The 18,484-nt window shown below is 39.3% G+C and overlaps 2 protein-coding genes across 3 annotated transcripts in view; both read left to right on the top strand.

The window, feature by feature from the left end:
- The window catches only part of MOB1B (MOB kinase activator 1B), a 45,163-nt gene extending 33,986 nt beyond the window's left edge, over positions 1-11,177 (top strand). For both annotated transcript variants that reach the window (XM_055315281.1, XM_055315282.1), the window contains 3 exons: positions 138-271; positions 2,418-2,581; positions 5,139-11,177. In XM_055315281.1, the coding sequence (XP_055171256.1) occupies positions 138-271; positions 2,418-2,581; positions 5,139-5,216 (376 nt within the window). In that variant the 3' untranslated portion in view covers positions 5,217-11,177. The remainder of the gene's footprint in view (positions 1-137; positions 272-2,417; positions 2,582-5,138) is intronic.
- A 5,513-nt stretch (positions 11,178-16,690) lies between these two features.
- DCK (deoxycytidine kinase) overlaps positions 16,691-18,484 on the top strand; it is a 32,837-nt gene continuing 31,043 nt past the window's right edge. Inside the window, exon 1 of the mRNA XM_055315240.1 lies at positions 16,691-16,867. Coding sequence (XP_055171215.1) covers positions 16,777-16,867 — 91 coding nt within the window. The 5' untranslated portion in view covers positions 16,691-16,776. The remainder of the gene's footprint in view (positions 16,868-18,484) is intronic.

Raw genomic sequence — 18,484 nt, 5'->3', positions numbered from 1 at the left:
ATTTTTTTTAGGAGCCGATTGTTTAAAACATGTGTCCTGTGTACATTCATAATATACATACATATATAATTAAAAAAATACACATTTTGTATAAGTATATACTGATATTTTATGTTCCTATTATCTTTCCAATACAGATATGAGTATCATTGGGCAGATGGAACAAACATAAAGAAGCCTATTAAGTGCTCTGCACCAAAGTATATTGATTACCTGATGACTTGGGTTCAGGACCAGTTGGATGATGAGACATTATTTCCATCAAAAATTGGTATAATTGTTTTGTGTAATTGGAATCCATTATTTATCTAGTTTTATATATTTCTAGAGCTTATTGGCTCTCTAGACTACTGTAGGTATCAAAATATTTTTAATTGTTTACATTTAAAATTATTTTATCTCTTTCATACCAGAGTTTATAATGAATATTAAGTTAAACCTCCCTGTAATTTTAAATGAGAATATCAGTGTATCTTGGATAATAACAAAATTTGGCCTGTGTTATAGAAAAAAGAGACGGTATACTGGATAGGCAGCCAGTATCATCTGTCACGGTCACATCCATTTCTTGTTTAGGGAACAAGCTTATATTACTTATTTCCAGTTTTACAGTGTATTTGTGGCAAAGAGGGAGTTTGAGTTTATAATGACAGTGTGAATCTTACACACTGTGAAATCAAGCTAGGTGAGAAGAAACAAGATCTGAGAGGTTAGCCTGTTACCTGCTTTGAGTGACTTTTGCTTTTTTTATATTTGCTCTTAAGGAAATTATATTTGCTTTCAAGTAGAAATTGTTCACATCTAGATAATTCATATGGTTTTACTTTCTAAAACTTCTTATAACATGTTTTCTGAGAAAATTAAGAATTTGTTCTTCTATCAACAGACAACTTTTTTAGTATATTTTATGCTTTTAGAGTTTGGAAGAAGGGTGTGGTAGAGGAGACAGCAATGTAAATAGTTGCTGTTATTATGGATTGTTTTAAACACATTTATTGAATGTCTTAACTACTTTGGAGCCTTTGTAATAAGAGGCTGTTTTTTAGGACTGCCTTACTTATATACCTCATAATCATTTTGGTTAAGTGCCTTCTCCTTTTATCTCCCATAATATATTTTGTAACTTTTTATTTTGACTGAATTTCAGGCTTTTAGAAAATTTACAAGAATTATACAAAGAATCCCTGCTCTCCCCCCCCCACCCCGTTCTGCACTCCCCACAACTTCATGTTTTCTTTTTCCTGAAGTGTTTGAGAGTAAGTTGCATGCATGATGTCCCTTTATCCAAATATGCTTTAGTGTGCATTTTCCTAAGCATGATGTCCCTTTATCCAAATATGCTTCAGTGTGCATTTTCTTAGGAAATCACAGTATAACTATCAAAATCAGGAATTTAACAATGATACAAGAGTATTATTTAATTTGTAGATCTTATTCAGATTTTTCAAAATTTCCCAATAATATCCTTCATTGCAAAAGAAAATCTCTGACATTTGTTTGTCATGTTACTGTAACTTTTTAAAATATGGAATATGTGTACTTCATTCTTTTTTGGTCCTTCATGACACTGACCTTTTCAAAGAATATAAGCATACTATTTTATATAGTGTCCTTTCATCTTGGTTTGTCTTGTGTTTCCTTGTGATCTCTCTCTATATATATTTTAAGATTTTTTTTAAAGTAATCTCTACGCCCAACATATGGCTTGAACTTAAAACCCCTAGTCATGTGGTCTGCTGACGAAACCAGCCAAGCGCCCTGGTACCTATAATATTTTTAAATGAATGGTAGGCAATGTGATGACACTGAATCCAGTAGTATTAGGATTTGGCTTGTGTATTACCAATTTGGCTCATTTAGCCAGTGTAACAAAGGACATGGAATTTTTCATTTTTCTAGTCTGTAATTGTTTAATTGCTATAAAAGTGCTCTTATTCATAAAACAATGAGCCTCATTGAGAGGAACTGCAGCTAATTTCAGAATAAATGTAGACCTGGAGTTGTAATGAAATAATTTCCATCAAGAAAATATAAAAACATATTGCAAGCTTTGTAAACAAAACTGAACATGGTTAGTACATTGTGCTTAACGAATATTTATATTTGAGATGATGTTAAGAAATATGAGGGTATAATTGTGAGTTTTAGCTTCATTACCATCTTAGGCATAAATCTATTTCACGTTTTGAAGTGGCAGGTATATAAGAGACTTAAGGGGCTTATTCCATGGAACTTTTGAGGTTTATTTTCATTCATGATATGTTGAGAACTTCTGAAAAGTACAGTGGGTATTTGGTAATAATTCACAAATACTTTTGAGCTTTGTCTTGTTACTTTATATTGCCATTTGTTGATAAACTCATACTACCTTGTTCTTGTCTCTTGTTAATAGAGAGGGTTGTTTATCTATTTATTAGGTGTCCCATTCCCGAAGAATTTCATGTCTGTGGCAAAAACTATCCTCAAACGCCTCTTTAGGGTTTATGCTCACATTTATCATCAGCATTTCGACCCTGTGATCCAGCTTCAGGAGGAAGCACATCTCAATACATCTTTCAAGCACTTTATTTTTTTTGTCCAGGTAAGTTGAATTAAGAGGCCTTTTTTACTCAGTAAAACCAGTTATCTACAGAGTTCCAGGGTGAATCTCGCATCTATACTGTTAGGATAAAATTTGCCGTATCTCTCTAACCTTTATCTTCGTATGCTTGCCATGATGATAAGGCCTTTTGTTTCTGATTCCATTCATCTCCAAGTTGATGGCATGCCAGTCTGAAATGGATCTGAGAGGTGTCTTGCCTTGAATTTGCATCAGTTAACAGGCTGTAATGGAGGGGCTGAGTTAGGAATCTGGCTCGTTTAGCAGGCCTGTAGATAAACTTGGTCTCTTTAGCATTCCTCCTAATCGTCTTAACCCTCAATACCTGCCTACTCTAGATGTTTTTTTGTTTTTGTTTTTTTTTCAGCAAATTCTGTCCTGGAAATGGGCTTTGAATATAACACCTTTCCCCCCTCCTTTTAAAAACCATATTCTGAATAATTTTTAAGTTAGGTACTACTCATTATACCTGAAGAACGAAGATGTTCCAAAGAGTGTTGCTATTCCAGATGTCCATTAGTCTTTTTTCTGACTCCAGTTACCTCTTCTTCCTTCTCCCTTTAGTTCTCAAAGGTGTAGACTAAGAGGAGTTGGATATTTGCATTCTGCTATGATAATTAGATCACTACTAGGCAGGATTGAAAGAGGTGGAAATGGTTAAGCTGATCAGCTTTTTTTTTTTTTTTTGGTGGAGATTGAGAGAGTAGATGGTAGGCAGAAGTCCAAGTCTTGAATCTGTGTTTTTTATTTATTTTTTATTAAATATATTATTTATTTGAAGGACGGTGAGCCAGAGAGAGAGAACCCAATCAGGGTTCTCCCTCTGGGAGGGTCAGAGGGAGAAGGAGAAGCAGACTCCCTGCTGAGCACAGAGCCTGTCATGGGGCTCAGTCCCAGGACCCTGAGATCATGACCTGAGCTGAAGTCAGATGCCCCAAAACTGAGCCACCCAGGCGCCCCTATATGATCTTCTTTTAGAGTGCAATGTTCTCTCTCAACTGCTACCAAATAGTAGGGGATTGACAAATACAGCATTTGCCACATCTGAGCCTATTTACATCTCAAGATACTGTGACTTTCTTAAAGGTAGGAGTTATACAGTGACCCTTTGACTGAGTAAGAGGTGCTCTGACCTGGGCCTCACTGTTAATAGAACCCTATTCTGGCCCTTCTCCAGCTGTACTCCCCACAGTGTAAGGGACCCATAGGGCAAAGAACATACCTCCCAGATCCCACTGGTTAGGTACCTGACACTTCAGAATTTCCTTTTCACATGGTCCCAGTTGTATTTCCAGCATGTTCACGGATCTTACCCTTGGGTCCATTCTTTCAAGGGAAGGTGATATCTCTGATAGGTGTACCTCTAGATCTAAGGGGTAGTCAGATGGCAGCTGTTTGTGAGAGTGTATGACCATGGCCTATATAAACCAGCCAGGTGTCACAATCCTACAGGCTGAGGCCCCTTGAAGTGCAGGGTGGAGCTGGGGGTTGGAAGGTCAGGGACATTTGCTGAGGGTCAAGGACAGACTCTCCTCATGTTACTACTTTCCAGTGCAGAATCCTGAGGAATTTTGAGAGTTCTAAATTTGAATTTGCTTTCCTGGTCACTATGAAGGCATATTTGTCAAGGCAGGAGAATAGAATATGTTTTATTTAACAATGTATTAGCTTAATGTAAAATTTAATAGTCATGTGATATATATCAATTTGTGTTCTTAGTCCAGATCCCACAAACCTTAGGGGTAGGTTTGCTCTTAAATGCTCCCTAATGCTTCCCCTCAGGTTGGCATATGATCGTGCTAATAAATGAATTAAAATGGGAACTCAGAATGTCCCACCAGGACAGAATATCAGAAGATCAGAAGTATGGATGGTTGATGCTTATTAGCCTTACAATTTTATAGTTCAGGGGAAATCTATTCGGAACTGAACTTCAGAATGAGAGGGGTGGAATTTCTAAAGAAGTAAAAATTAAATCCAGGCTTTCTCATTTGTTTCTTATAGGATTTAATTTATCATTTGTGGACTTCACATTAGTTACGTTATTCTCATACCACATTTTATGATAGCTTGCAGATGTTAACTATTTCACTTTTCATATAATACTGAAATTTGCCTGAGATGCTAGTTTTTGGTCCCCACTTGGTTGACTATATCTAAATGATACTCAGGTTATTCCCTTTAACAAGAAGCAGCACTCCCACAAACTGAGTGGGATTCACTTTATGCCAGGGATTACATGAAGCAGTTAATACACGGAATCACATTTAGTCTCCACGGTAATTTTATGAAGTATAGGGGCATTTACTCTAGTGTTGCTACAGACATGTACAAACATAATATCCAAAGTGCTTAAGTGATTTGTCTAAGGAAGTCACAGAGCTAGGGAAGAGAAAAAGAAAAGCATTTTTTTTGAAAAAAAGATTAGACTTTTATTTACCTTGAAAGCTAATTTCCAACAAATGTTAATAGAAAATCTGCTTTTGGAATGAGATGCAAATAATATGTTTTCTATTTTTTCCTGCCTTATCACGCATAGGAATTCAACCTTATTGATAGAAGAGAACTTGCACCACTCCAAGAACTGATTGAAAAACTCACCTCAAAGGACAGATAAAAGGATGAAGAGCTGTGCAAGTTGTTCCTCAAATGAAGTGTGTGGAGTGTATTTGGATTTTGTTGTGTTTTATTTTTATCTTGGTCATTTTTGTCTTAGGTTTGGGGGGCTTGTTTGGGTTAGTTTTTCTTTATTCTGAATAAATTAAACATATTCTATTGCTAGAGGAAGCCAAGAACCATTCTCTATATATTTCATAGGGGTAAATTTTGTCTTAGTGGCATACAGTTTTTGTTTTTTGTGTTTTTTAACTTGGTTTGATTACTTCCAAATTTTTTGATAATACTGTGTGTTGAAAGAAAATGCTTACTTAATTGGATTGCTGATGGATGGGGGTTCTGTGTTGTGTAAATTGTGGCCAATTTTTGAAGTCCCCAAAAGACTTATGTTTTTAAGTGCCTTGGCAGGCTCACTTCTGAGGTGCAAAGCACAGACATTGAACTGAACAGAGCTTGAAATACTAGGAATACTACCCAGGGCACTTACTGATGCATGTTTTAAAATATCTATGATAAAAGCCATAGTTTACCTAAATTGGTGATCTCCAGCTTTTACTACATTGAAGAAACACAGTTTGTAAAGGTGTGCATGTAGAACATAAAAAATTATTATTTTTGATATTGATGATAATCAACAAATGCTTACAGTTCTACAAGCAGGTCTTTTTCCATCTCTTGATATCTGTGATATTGAAACTTGAGGATGTTGAAGTGTAATACCTATTGCATTTTAGCTTCTTTCTACATGTTAACTGCACTGTAGGTGTGAAAATTCAGGTTATATATAGGTTTACCATCTTCAGAGGTGATGCTGAACTGTGAGGTTTCTTAGCAATTGCCAAATGAGCCATAAGTCTACAGAATCCCCTTCTACTTTGAAGAGGAGGGGATGGATAGGAGTGTGTGTTTGGTTAGGAGGGTTAATTTGTATGGGGAGCTATAGATGGGCTTAAGTATGGTGAGTCAAATTCGAAAAGTCTTGTCTTAAAATCCTTGAATAGAGTGGCATGAAGATTTTAACCAATTTCTTATAAACAAAGTTTTAGAGACTTCCTTTTAGGAATCAACTTCCATGAGAAGTTAAACATAAATGATTAATTTTAGGTATGGACGTTAAACATGGAATTTGAGGACTGTTTCGGGAAATTGATCACACTCCAGGATTTCCATTCAGTGAATGGAGCTGGTGTTTGCCTGTCATTTTAAAATGATAACAGTAACTTCTTTGCTTATGATAGGTCTAATTTGAAGCATTCTGACTTCTGATTTTTCCACTGTGAAAGGAAATCTTTTTCTTTGCAGTGATATCAAAGTGCTAATTCAGTAGTATTAACTTTTCCATCTTATTTGTCATGACTTTGTAGTAAATTATTCCCATGAGTAAAAAGTTGAGAAACTTAGTTTTAAAAAAGAATATTAGCATTTTTCATTTTAGTTTTATTCTTGAGAAATATCTTTTTCAGACTCCCAGTTTTAATTTTGTCATTTCTAGTAAATCTCTTTCCGTCAGTTTAAAATACACCTTTTTCCTTGTAGAATAGAAATCCTGCTCTGAAATTATATAGACTAAAAATGATCAGTAGGAAAAAAATCTAACATGAAATCAGTTTGTTTTTGCCATTAACAATGAGAGCAGTGATATAATTTAGTGCCATTAAAATTATGATCATTAGGAACTGCCTTTTTCTCCATTTCATTTCTAACAGTCATTCTCCAAGTACCAACAGTAGAAGTAACAGGAGAGCCTGGCAGAGGCACATCCATTAGACATTCATTGGTAATGTTTATTGACAAATTACAGTGAGAACTAGCTGATTTCCTTAAAACAAATCTTTTGTTATCCAAACAAGTAATATCAGCCACTGTGGGTTGATTCAGAAATAAAATTTGGTGTCAAGTGATTTTGGGTCCTATTTGTTTATGAAAATGAAGCCCGTGATCTTTCAAGTAGTCTTCCATACTGCATTTGACTTTAATATCAACGCAGTAACAAAAGGGTTGCAATAGCCAAGTGTAGAAAATAGTGAAAAATTGTTCTTGCTCTTTTTAAGCCTTACACAAGTAGTACACAGTAAAAATGGAAAAGTGTTTCTATAAATTAATGTTTAGTAGTAGGCCCTACTTTCCTACTGTATGTAGATAGGAGTTTATTGTCACTGTGTCATAATCTCAGGTGCCTGCTTCTGAGTATTCCTTTAAACAGAGGTATTATTAGGAAGTAAGGACATGTGTAAGTGTATATATGGTAACAAAGTAGAGAAGTTCTCCCAGGGAGAGGCCTGGCATTGTACATGGTGTTACATGGCTATGGGTAGCATGTAAGAAATAACTGATTTAACAAAATGTTGCTTTGATTAGTTCCCATGAGTGTTAGTAAGATGCCCTTTATAGAATAAGGATCAAATTTTGGTTTTGCAGTGGAGTTTGCTTATAAATGTATATTGGATTCTTTCCTGATCTCTTAATTTAATTTATAAATAAGCAAGATAATGATTTCCCCCTTGTTCCTTATACAGAAATCTAAAGCAGAAGTTGGTTTTCTCATCCAATAATAAAAGCATAAAATATAAAATAGTTAACATAGTGTTATTGTGACAATGCTTTGGTTAAATGTTGAAACGAAGCAAGTTTTAGGAATTATTTTAAATGATGGAGTAATGGTGGTGGAGAGAAATTAATAACAAAGAGTGAAAATCTTTCACTAAGCAGTAGATGGTGCTACTGGATTTCATTTGCTGACTTGATTATTTTGTTTCCCATAAAAACCATGGCATTAGACTGCATTCAAACAGTAGTGTGTGTTAGTTTAGCTGGTAGAGGCTTTGGTGCTCAGTTTAATTTGAAAGATTTTAGATTGCTTTCCTTTTTTCATTTGTACATTCTAAAGGGTCAGCATAAAATGTTTTAGGTGGGAGAAGACAGGTTTGGTGTATAATATATCTCTGAGTTACTGCCTGGCTTATCAGGAATTATAAAACACCGCAATCTCTTATCTTCAAGAAATATAGATGATGAGGATATTTATATTTTACATGTAATCACCAAACCCCAAACTGTTTTATGTATAGCATTTTCCTTGCTTATAGGAAAATAGCAAAATGACATTTCTTTTATACTTTTGTGTACACCCTCTCTAAGAGAGGTTTTGATAACCACTGAAATGGTAAAATATGTGAGATACAATTATTAAGTTATAGGACTTTCTTTTAAAATAAGTATGTCATACCTTAAACATCCAAATGAGAGTTGATCTTCAGAGTGATTCCTTAGGGAGCTCTACTCTTTCCAGCTATGTTTTGAAGGTGTAATGTTTTTGGAACATTTTTAGAGATGCCTTGAGAATTGGTTTATGACTATGCAAGAAAATCTATTTCATCATTTTAGCGTGCATGAAATCTTTTTTGGCAGCTTAATATGTATGACCTATCTCAGTCCCCAAACCAACTCAACTTTGTTGTTTCCGTAGAACTTTAGTTCCCTAATGGTTTAGGGAAGTTCAAAAGACTGGCATAGATAGATAGATAGATAGATAGATAGATAGATAGATAGATAGATAGATAGATAGATAGATGATAGATAGATAAATAGGACTGGCATAGGTTCTAAATTTGCAGAAGACAATGTTTTGAGCATTGTTAACATCATTTTAATAAGGAAATATTTTCCTGATATCACTACCTTGAAGTAGACAGTATCATTTGGATATATATAGGTTTTATTTAATTTTTTAAAATTCAGTTTAATTACCTTACAGTTAAATATAATAATTAAAAATAAAAATCTATCTTGTTTTCTATTTTTGTTTCTTTCCCTGATAACTTTTGAATTTTATCTTCACTACCGGAGGATAGTTTTGATTAGAGATAGGAAGAAAAAAATGGATCCAATATTTAAGATAGAAGTAGCTTAAGGTGAGAACAGCCTTTACATTTTAAACATATTTTCACTCAAATAAACAATATGAATTTAAAGACGGCAGATCATTGTACAAATTGGTAAATTTTATATAATAAGTATGCTGAGTTTTAAGCCTATGTATCACAGATAAAATATTTAAAATTGTGTAATCATTTCATACATTTATAACTTGAAATTTTTGAATGTCTTTTTAAAAAAAGATGTGGGACCATAAGTATATTTGTGATTTGAAAATGTGACTGCTTACCAAGGGGAAAACTTATTTTGAAACTTACTTGAAATACTAAAGAATAGACCAGTTTTTAGAAATGCTATTCTGGATCTGTACTTTAAGAACCACTCCTAAAATAAATATTAGACTTTTGTCATAATGTTAAGATTCACCTGGCAATTGTTAAATTGCTGTTTTTTTCAGCTATCACTTTAATGGTGTATGAGATTAATATTTAGAGGTAAATATATGTCAAGATTTAATGGACAAGTTTAAGATACAATAATTCTGACTGCAAACACTTTTTTTTAAAAGATTTTATTTATTTATTAATGAGAGACGGAGAGAGAGAGAGAGAGAGAGAGAGGCAGAGACACAGGCAGAGGGAGAAGCAGGCTCCATGCACGGAGTCCAACATGGGACTCGATCCTGGGTCTCCAGGATCAGGCCCTGGGCCAAAGGCAGCCCTAAACCTCTGAGCCACCAGGCTGCCCATACAATTTGAATTTTTAAGGTGTTCCTAATGAGTTAACCATAGCCTATTTTAAAGGAATAGTACTGTGTTCCATGTTTTCTACTTATAGCTGAATTGGCACTTAAATTTTGACAAAAGGGAGAAAATACAGATTAAAATATTGAATAATACCAGTTTTGCAAATACGATGTAACTTCTTTTCCTGCATGTAATGCTATGCAATAGAAAATTTTAGATACAGTTCTCAAGATGGCCTTTTTGTGTTCTATGTTTGTCATCTCCTTCTCCTTAAATTACTTCTTACATTATTGACTTCCCATCTCCCGAACCCCATCGCACTAAGAAAACAAAACAAAGAGGTTGATTTTGCAGGTCCTCTTTGTTAGTGATTCTGAGGTGTTTTCTGTCAATACATTGACAGAAGTTTTGGAAGGTGCAACTTATATAAGCATTTTTGGTTTGTTTTGGTTGATAGCTTCCTTTAAATCATGTCACTGAACCTGAGATATTAATGATTTAAACTTTTTGTTAGTATTTAATTTTTCTGTTTATTATTAAATCTTGTATGTTGGTGTTTTGCGTATGTTTTCATTTTTATTTCGTTCTGAAATCCCTGTGCAGGTTGTAAAATAGATTAGTGCATTTTCATGTTAAGAACATGTTTCTCCTTAAATTGTTCTGCAGAGATAACTATTTTTAGGGAAATAGTTTTTTACAGCCACTAGATTGTATTTGTTATTTTTGTACATGCATAACTAAGGTGGTAAGGGCCCTAATCCTGTGGGAAACACTTAACTTTTGTTCTATTTGAAATTTTCTTATACATGATTCCTTAAAATTACCAAGGAACTGTCATGAAATCTAGGTTGAAAGAGAATACAATAAACATGACAAGACTTAAAGGTTGAATAGAGATCATTTCTGAGGACAAAAGTAGAATACTGCCAGTGCCATATAATGGAAGCATAGTGGCAGCATTCACACTATGTAAATATTGCAGAGAATGTGAAAGACAGGGATCTTGCTCTCATGGAGATACATAATTTTTCTCTGTTTTAAGTAGCTGGATGGGGAGAAATGGTCTAAAATATGAAATGCAACATGAACACTATATTGAAAACTGTGCCAATATTACTCAAATTCTGGTTATTACTGATCAGTTTAACTGCTTCATCAGTTTATTTTAAAAGGGGATACTGAATGTCAGAAAATCTGTAATATGTTTAACTGAGAGATGTAAATAATGATACAGACTTGTATGTGATGGGATGGGAAATATTTAAATTCTAGGTTTTTTTTAAAGGAAGAAACTGAATGTTTATTTAAAAAATTAATAAATAGTTATGTTTGACAATGAATCCAGACTTTGCATTACTGATTATTTTTGCTCTAGGTGTTCCCACATTATTATTTTTAAAGATTTATTTATTCATGAGCAACACAGAAAGAGAGGCAGAGACATAGGCAGAGGGAGAAGTAGGCACCATGCAAGGATCCTGATGTGGGACTCGATCCCGAGACCCCGGGATGACACCCTGAGCCAAAGGCAGACACTCAACCTGAGCCACCCAGGTGTCCCTAGATGTTCACACATTAAACACATTCCTAGAGAAATATTGTAAGTATGGAATATGTTGGACATTTAAAACTTCTGCATTTTTTAAAGATATTTATTCATGAGAGACACAGAGAGAAAGAGACATAGGCAGAGGGAGAAGCAGGCTTCCTGCGGGAGCCTGGGACCCCAGGATCACACCCAAAACCGAAGTCAGACGCTCAACCACTGAGCCACCGAGGCGTCCTTATGCATTATTTTTTTAAAAAAAGATTTGTTTAATTTAGAGTACACACACATGTGTGCATGAGTTGTGCATGAGCCTAGAGACAGGCAGAGAGAGAATCTTGAAGCAGACTTCCCGCTGAACATGGAGCTGGATGAGGGGCTCCATCCCACAACCCATGAGATCATGACCTGAACCAAAACCAAGAGCCAGGCACTTAACCAACTAAGCCACCCAAGGTTCCCTGTTAAGCATTATTTTTTATAATGTTCACAACAACCCCAGAGGTATCTCAGTGTCTTACACACCAGAAAACTGAAGCTCAGGAATTATACAAGTCACTGATTAGGACTAGGATTTACAGACCTAAATAGGTTTGCTCTTGAAACCAGTGCTTTTTTTTTTTTTTTGGTTTTCTTTAAATATTCTATTACCATGAGAATAGTAAAGTAATTATATGTTGGTCTTTCTATCAAGCCTTTATCTAAAATTTTTTTTTCATAACAGGCCATTAAAGAATATTAATAAACAGTATTGGAAGATCTTCATTTTATTCTGATACCTGAGTTCCAAAAGGCAATGTGTATTTAGAGTATTCTTAGAGTATCATTATTTAGAGATATTTATGTTTAGAGGCATTTGTACCAGATCACCACAGTCTCCCAGTGTCACTAATTGGTATTTGTAGAAGAGTCTACTTATTCCTCTCTCAGTACATACCCATGTAAAAATTAACGGTCTTTTGATAATTAGATTCATCTCCCATTGTACTAAATTTAAATAGTTACATCTTCATTATGTAATATTTGGAATTATAAATTTTCGTATCAAGTTCTAAATATTCCTTTAAGCAGCCGTGTTTAATAAATACTAATATTTTAACTCCTGTTTTAAACAGCCCAATGAGAACAGTGTCATATTTTCTTGATGACTAGAGTTTACCTTGACCCACATGCAGCATAATATATCTTCCTTTGATAAGGAGCTATGTAGGACTGGTGGCTATGGCCTTCTAGCATGTTATTTTGCTATTGCACATGAGATTTGCCGGAAGCACCCTGACTCCCCACTCTTGCTTCTATTTTTTTTTTTAATTTTTATTTATTTATTTATTTATTTATTTATTTATTTATTTATTTATTTATTTATTTATTTATTTATTTATTTTTACAGATTTTATTTACTTATTCATGAGAGACACAGGGAGGCAGAGACACAGGCAGAGGGAGAAGCGGGCTCCGTGCAAGGAGCCCGACGGGGATCTCGGTCTGGGCCTCCAGGATCATGTCCTGGGCTGAAGGCGGCGCTAAACCGCTGAGCCACTGGGACTGCCCCGGCTCTTGCTTTTATATTTTATGATGGCTCTGCATTCGTGTACTTTTAGGCAATAATGAAGGTTACCAGAAGTAATTTATAACCAAGCTTACTAAGTCAATAAATATCATTTTACAGAAGTTGTTGGGCTGGTGTATACAAATGCATGGACTGTAACCACTACTTATCAATGTTCAGGGACTATTTTTTTTGCTTTTGTTCTCATTTTCTGAGTTGGTTTAGAGTTTTCTTAATAAACCTGTATGTTATCAGTCAAGATCCTGTCTTTGGTTAATACCAGCATTCTCACAGCAGAAAAGGAATTCCCAGATTCCTTTGGTGAAGGAATGGCAGGGTGAAGATGGTAGCATGCTCACAACTGGCTGGTTGCTCCAATGCCCTGCCTTTATCTGCGATTCCAAAATCTTGGAAAACTGAAAGTATTTTCTTGAATTTAGTGCAAACTTAACCCCCGATCTGAAGTTAATAGTCTTTATCCCACTTAATATGAAATCTCTGTTTCACTGCAAATTATCTGTGTATTTAGCACCTCTGCATGATGGTGAGGGATGGTTACATAATATATGTATTACACGATTGTATTTCTTTTCTAACATCCAAAATATTTTTGCATTCTGAAGCATCTGGCTACAAGGGTGCGAGATAACAGGTTGTGGATAAAAATCAAGTAGATTAAAAAAAAAAAAAGGGGATCCCTGGGTGGCGCAGCGGTTTGGCGCCTGCCTTTGGCCCAGGGCGCGATCCTGGAGACCCGGGATCGAATCCCACGTCGGGCTCCCGGTGCATGGAGCCTGCTTCTCCCTCTGCCTGTGTCTCTGCCTCTCTCTCTCTCTCTCTGTGACTATCATAAAAAAAAAAAAAAGATGTTATATATTTTAGAGAGAGAAAGTGAGCAGAGGGAGGAACATAGGAGGAAAGAATCTCTGCACCGAGCCTGGAGCCTAACGCAGGGGTCCATCTCATGACCCTGAGATCATGATCTGAGCCAAAACCAAGAGTCAGACACTTAACTGAGCCACCCAGGCGCCCCCAAAACTAAGGAGATTTTTTTAAAGATTTTATTTATTTATTAGACACAGAGCGAGAGAGGCAGAGACACAAGCAGAGGGAGAAGCAGGCTCCATGCAGGGAGCCCGATGTGGGACTCAATCCCTGGTCTCCAGGATCAGGCCCTGGGCTGAAGGCGGCGCTAAACCGCTGAGTCACCCGGGCTGCCCAACTAAGGAGATTTTTAAGAGTTTTTTTCTCTTATCTCTTCCTTGCATCATCCAAAGATTATTTAGGAAAATGGTAAATTATGCTGAACCTGATGCCAAGAAGGCTAGGTTTCCCTTATCTACTTCATATTTTAAAGGAGCACTTTTAAGCTTTGAGGAACTCAAGTTCTTACAGCCAGAGTTTGGCAGAGCTGGAATTTGAAACTAGTCTTTAATTTTCCACTGCTTAAACCTCTCAATCATGGCATTTTACTACTTTTCTTGTGTGTCTTTTGTGGAAACCACCCTTGGTATTCCCACTCCTCAACTCTAAACATCTTCATCAGATCCATATGAGATTTCTTCCTTTCCTTCTACTTTCCTGTTTGAAGGGCTCAGAGACTCACTCTGCCTTATTCCTCTCTCAGTACTGCTAATATCTGTACCATTTCATGGGTTTTCCTAAACTTGGTGTGGAATATAACACCTAGGGGCTTTTCTGGCTTCCTCACCATCTCTGATGACAAGTGTTCAGGCTTTTTTCATTTCAAAGGTCCTGCTGCTAATCACTAGGGGTTTAACAAAAGGAAGAGCCACAAAATAATAGCAAAATAATGATAAGGATGTTAACAAAGAATGATTTTTGCTCTTTTTGTCCTAGAGTTCCCCATAAATTCATATTTTGATTTCTGCCTTTTATTTCTTAGAATGGATTCACCATTAACGCCCCTTCTGACTCTACCATTAAGATGGATTTCATGTCTGATGGTAATTGCAAGGTAAAAAAAAGAGTAACGGGGCCTTTGGTTTCTGTAGACCATTTGATCTCAGGAACTTCTAGATTGGGTAGTGTATTTACCAGATCTTTGCCAAGATTAAAAACAAATACTGGGAATTTCTACGCTGCATCTATCCCCAGCTAGGTGAATCTTCTAGCAGAGTTCATAGCACATGGGTAGGCATTCCAAAATTCAACTTTGGTTAACTATGCGCCCGCTGTAGGGTATGCAAAATTAAGCTATCTATAGTTACGCTGAACAGAAACCTACCCAGTGTGGTAATTTCCGCAGAGATAGCATTGTAGGGGCAGAAAAATTTCCCTTCTTCCTAAGGTCTTTGCCTAGTTCATTTTATTTATTTATTTATTTATTTATTTATTTATTTATTTATCTATCTATCTATCTATCTATCTATTATTTATTTTTAGTTTTTTTTTCTTTGCGTGGTTTAATAATTACATTGACTCAAGACAGATTAACAGGAGGAAACCAAATTTAATCATGTACATATAGGAGCTTCATAGACATACGAAATTCAAAGGAATGACCAAAGCAGGTCACTGTATCTTTTAGACAAAGAAACAATAAATCAGGATGGACAAGATAAAGAGGCTTGGGTTTGGAGGTCATAAATTGGCCAAGTAGCAAGGTTTTGCTCATAGGCCTTCTCAGCCCTGAGTCGTCTACTTAGTGGTAGGACGCCTCTACTCTCCCGGCACAGGGAGAGCAGCATCCACATGGATTCATCTCCTGCTTTTAGTGGGGGCGGAGGAGGGGCTGAGTGTCCTTCTTTGCACTATTTCTAAAGTACCTTTATTTCTAGATCACCTCTATGCCATAGTGGCGTATCTAGGGGTGGCGTATTCTCTCGCAACACAAGTGAGATTCAAATGAAAGGGAGAGGGGTTTGAGGGATGTGCAGTGGCATCTGACCTCGTAAATTGCTATGCGCATCCCCTGTCGGGCCTGGGGACTGAAGTGGCAGCTCCACGGCGCCTCCTTCCTCACCGGCGAACCGGGCTAGCGCCGGCACCTCCGCACCGCACTGCGCTGCGCGCTCGTGCAACCGCAGCTCCGGGAGCACCGCCTGGCGCGCAGGAAGAGCGCAGCACAGCTCCCGCGCGGGGCTGCCGGCGGCGCTCGGCCCGATGCTTGTCCTCGGCTCACTGGGCAATCGGTTGGTTTCCCCGCCCCACGCTGCTTCCCCGCCGCTTCTGTTCCAGGCGCGCCGTCGGTCTTCACGGGGCGCCCCGCGAAGGCGGGTCCCCAGCGCCGCGCCTCCTAGCGTCCAAGCCGGGGAGCACCCGGCGCCCGCGCTCGCCCTCCAGCGTCCGCGGCGGCCCTGGGCTCCGCAGGCTTCCGGGACCCCCGCCCCGCGGCCCGCGAAGAGGCCAGGCCGCGCCGCCCCACCCCGTGCTCCCGCCTGACCCGCGGCGGCGGAGGAGGAGGAGGGGCCGCGGGGGCGTCGGCGCGCGGGGATGGGAGGGACGGGAGGGAGGGGAGAGGGAGGGGAGAGGAGAGGAGGGGGGGAGGGGGAGGGGAGGGAGAGAGAGGGGGGAGGGGAGGGGAGGGAGAGAGGGGGAGGGGAGGGGAGGGGAGAGGGCGGGGAGGGGGCGTGGCTTCCCCGCTGGGCGGGCGGCCGCCCGCCCGGCCCCGGCCCCGGCCCCGCCCCCGCCGGCAGCGGCCTCCGCGCGCCAAAATCAAACCCCGAGACCCGGCGGCCGGAGAGGCTGTGGCTCCTGGGCCTCGTTGCGCGTCCGGCACGTTCGGCGGCGGCGGCGGCGGCGGCGGCGGCCCCAGCGCGCGCACCTGTGGCCACCTGCGCCCTCCCCGTCGGATGCGCTCGGGGCCGCCACGGAGCCCGGAATGGCCACCCCGCCCAAGAGGAGCTGCCCGTCTCCCGCGACCGGCTCCGAGGGAACCCGCATCAAGAAAATCGCCATCGAAGGGAACATCGGTAAGGAGGCTCGGGAGAGGCCCCCAAAGCTGGGGTCGGCGGCGGCGCGCCCCTCCCGGCTCCTCCACTGCTCCTCGGGGACGCCCCTCCAGCCGCGCCCTCCCGCCGCGCCGCGTGGGTGCGGACACGGCCCCGGGCCGCTTCCCACCGAAGGCTTCCTGCCCGGCCCGGCCGCCTTCCCTGCCTGCCCCGCGGGTGGCGGTGCCCCGGGGCGTCAGGCCGTGCACGCCGCGGCCTTCGGGCCGGTGACGCTGCACTTTGGGCCAGGTGCCTCCTCCTGTTGGGATTGCGCAGAGGGAAGGGCTGTGTTTGGTTTTGCTTTTGTATTGAGGGCGCCCCTGGGGTGCGATTTACATACATCAAGTTACCTTTTTAGGTGTCCTCTCCCACGAGGTATGACAAACATATAATGCCGCTTTACTTCCATCATGATCAGGATTCCGTGCATTTCCATCACCTCGAAAGGTTCCCGGTGCTCCTGGGTGCTCCTTCGTAGTCCGCTCCCTCTGCATTCCTACCCCTGCAACCACGGATCGGGTCCCTGTCTCTGTAAGGTTCGCCTTTTCCCAGAATGTCATGTAAATAGAGTCACGGACTATGTAGCCCTTTGTGTCTCACTTCTTTTATTGAGCATAATTAGATTTTTCATATTCTTGTATCTGTGGTTCTCTTTGCTGAGTAGTGTTCCACTGCATAGATACACCAGTTTATTTCTTCCCCAGTTGTGAACATTTGGATGGTTTTCAGTTTTAACCATTATAGATAATAAAATGGCTCTAAATATCTGAGCACAAGGAAAGAGCTTTTTAATGATTTTTTTTTAATTTTTATTTATTTATGATAGCCACAGAGAGAGAGAGAGAGAGAGAGAGAGAGAGGCAGAGACACAGGCAGAGGGAGAAGCAGGCTCCATGAACCGGAAGCCCGATGTTGGATTCGATCCCGGGACTCCAGGATCGTGCCCTGGGCCAAAGGCAGGCGCCAAACCGCTGCGCCACCCAGGGATCCCCTTTTTAATGATCTTAATACCGTGGAGTTCTCACCTCACCTCTTCCCCCACATCCAAGTAAACATTGGCTTAGGATTCAAAGACCAGTAGTGTTTCTGTTCCTAACCCAGATGAGGGTGGACTATACCATGCATGTCATTTTGCAAGGTACATCTGAACTTACATTCTTCTGTATTTCCTACCACAGGAAACCTATGCCCGACACTTCCTGTTCTGATAGAATTTTTTTGGCACCAAGTTGAGTGCCGGCCATTCATGCATACAGCAAATGTTTTTTTAAAATTCTTAACACGTTCAAAACTCTTGAACTTCTTTAAAAAGATGAGGCAAAGCAGATGGTTTAGCAGCATTCCAGGGAGCTGAACACACCCTCAAAGAGGAGATCTTGTTGCATTGTCCCAGTGAGGCATCAGTCCCAAAAGACTCTCATTTGGTCTTAGGATAAGTTCTTTGAAGTTGAACGTTTACTAGTAGGATTCCTTCTAGCAACATAACTGGATAAAGAAGAACATGTATATAGGAGGAAGTAGTTGAACAAAGCCATTTCTTTCTTTTTTTTTTTTTTAAGATTTTATTTATTTATTCATGAGAGGCAGAGACATAGTCAG

Source organism: Nyctereutes procyonoides, unplaced genomic scaffold (genome assembly GCF_905146905.1).
Source record: "Nyctereutes procyonoides isolate TBG_1078 unplaced genomic scaffold, NYPRO_anot_genome, whole genome shotgun sequence".
NCBI classification, from domain to species: Eukaryota; Metazoa; Chordata; class Mammalia; order Carnivora; family Canidae; genus Nyctereutes; species Nyctereutes procyonoides.
The sequence above is the reverse complement of the archived record's forward strand: the minus strand, read 5'-3'. Positions and strand labels throughout refer to the sequence as shown.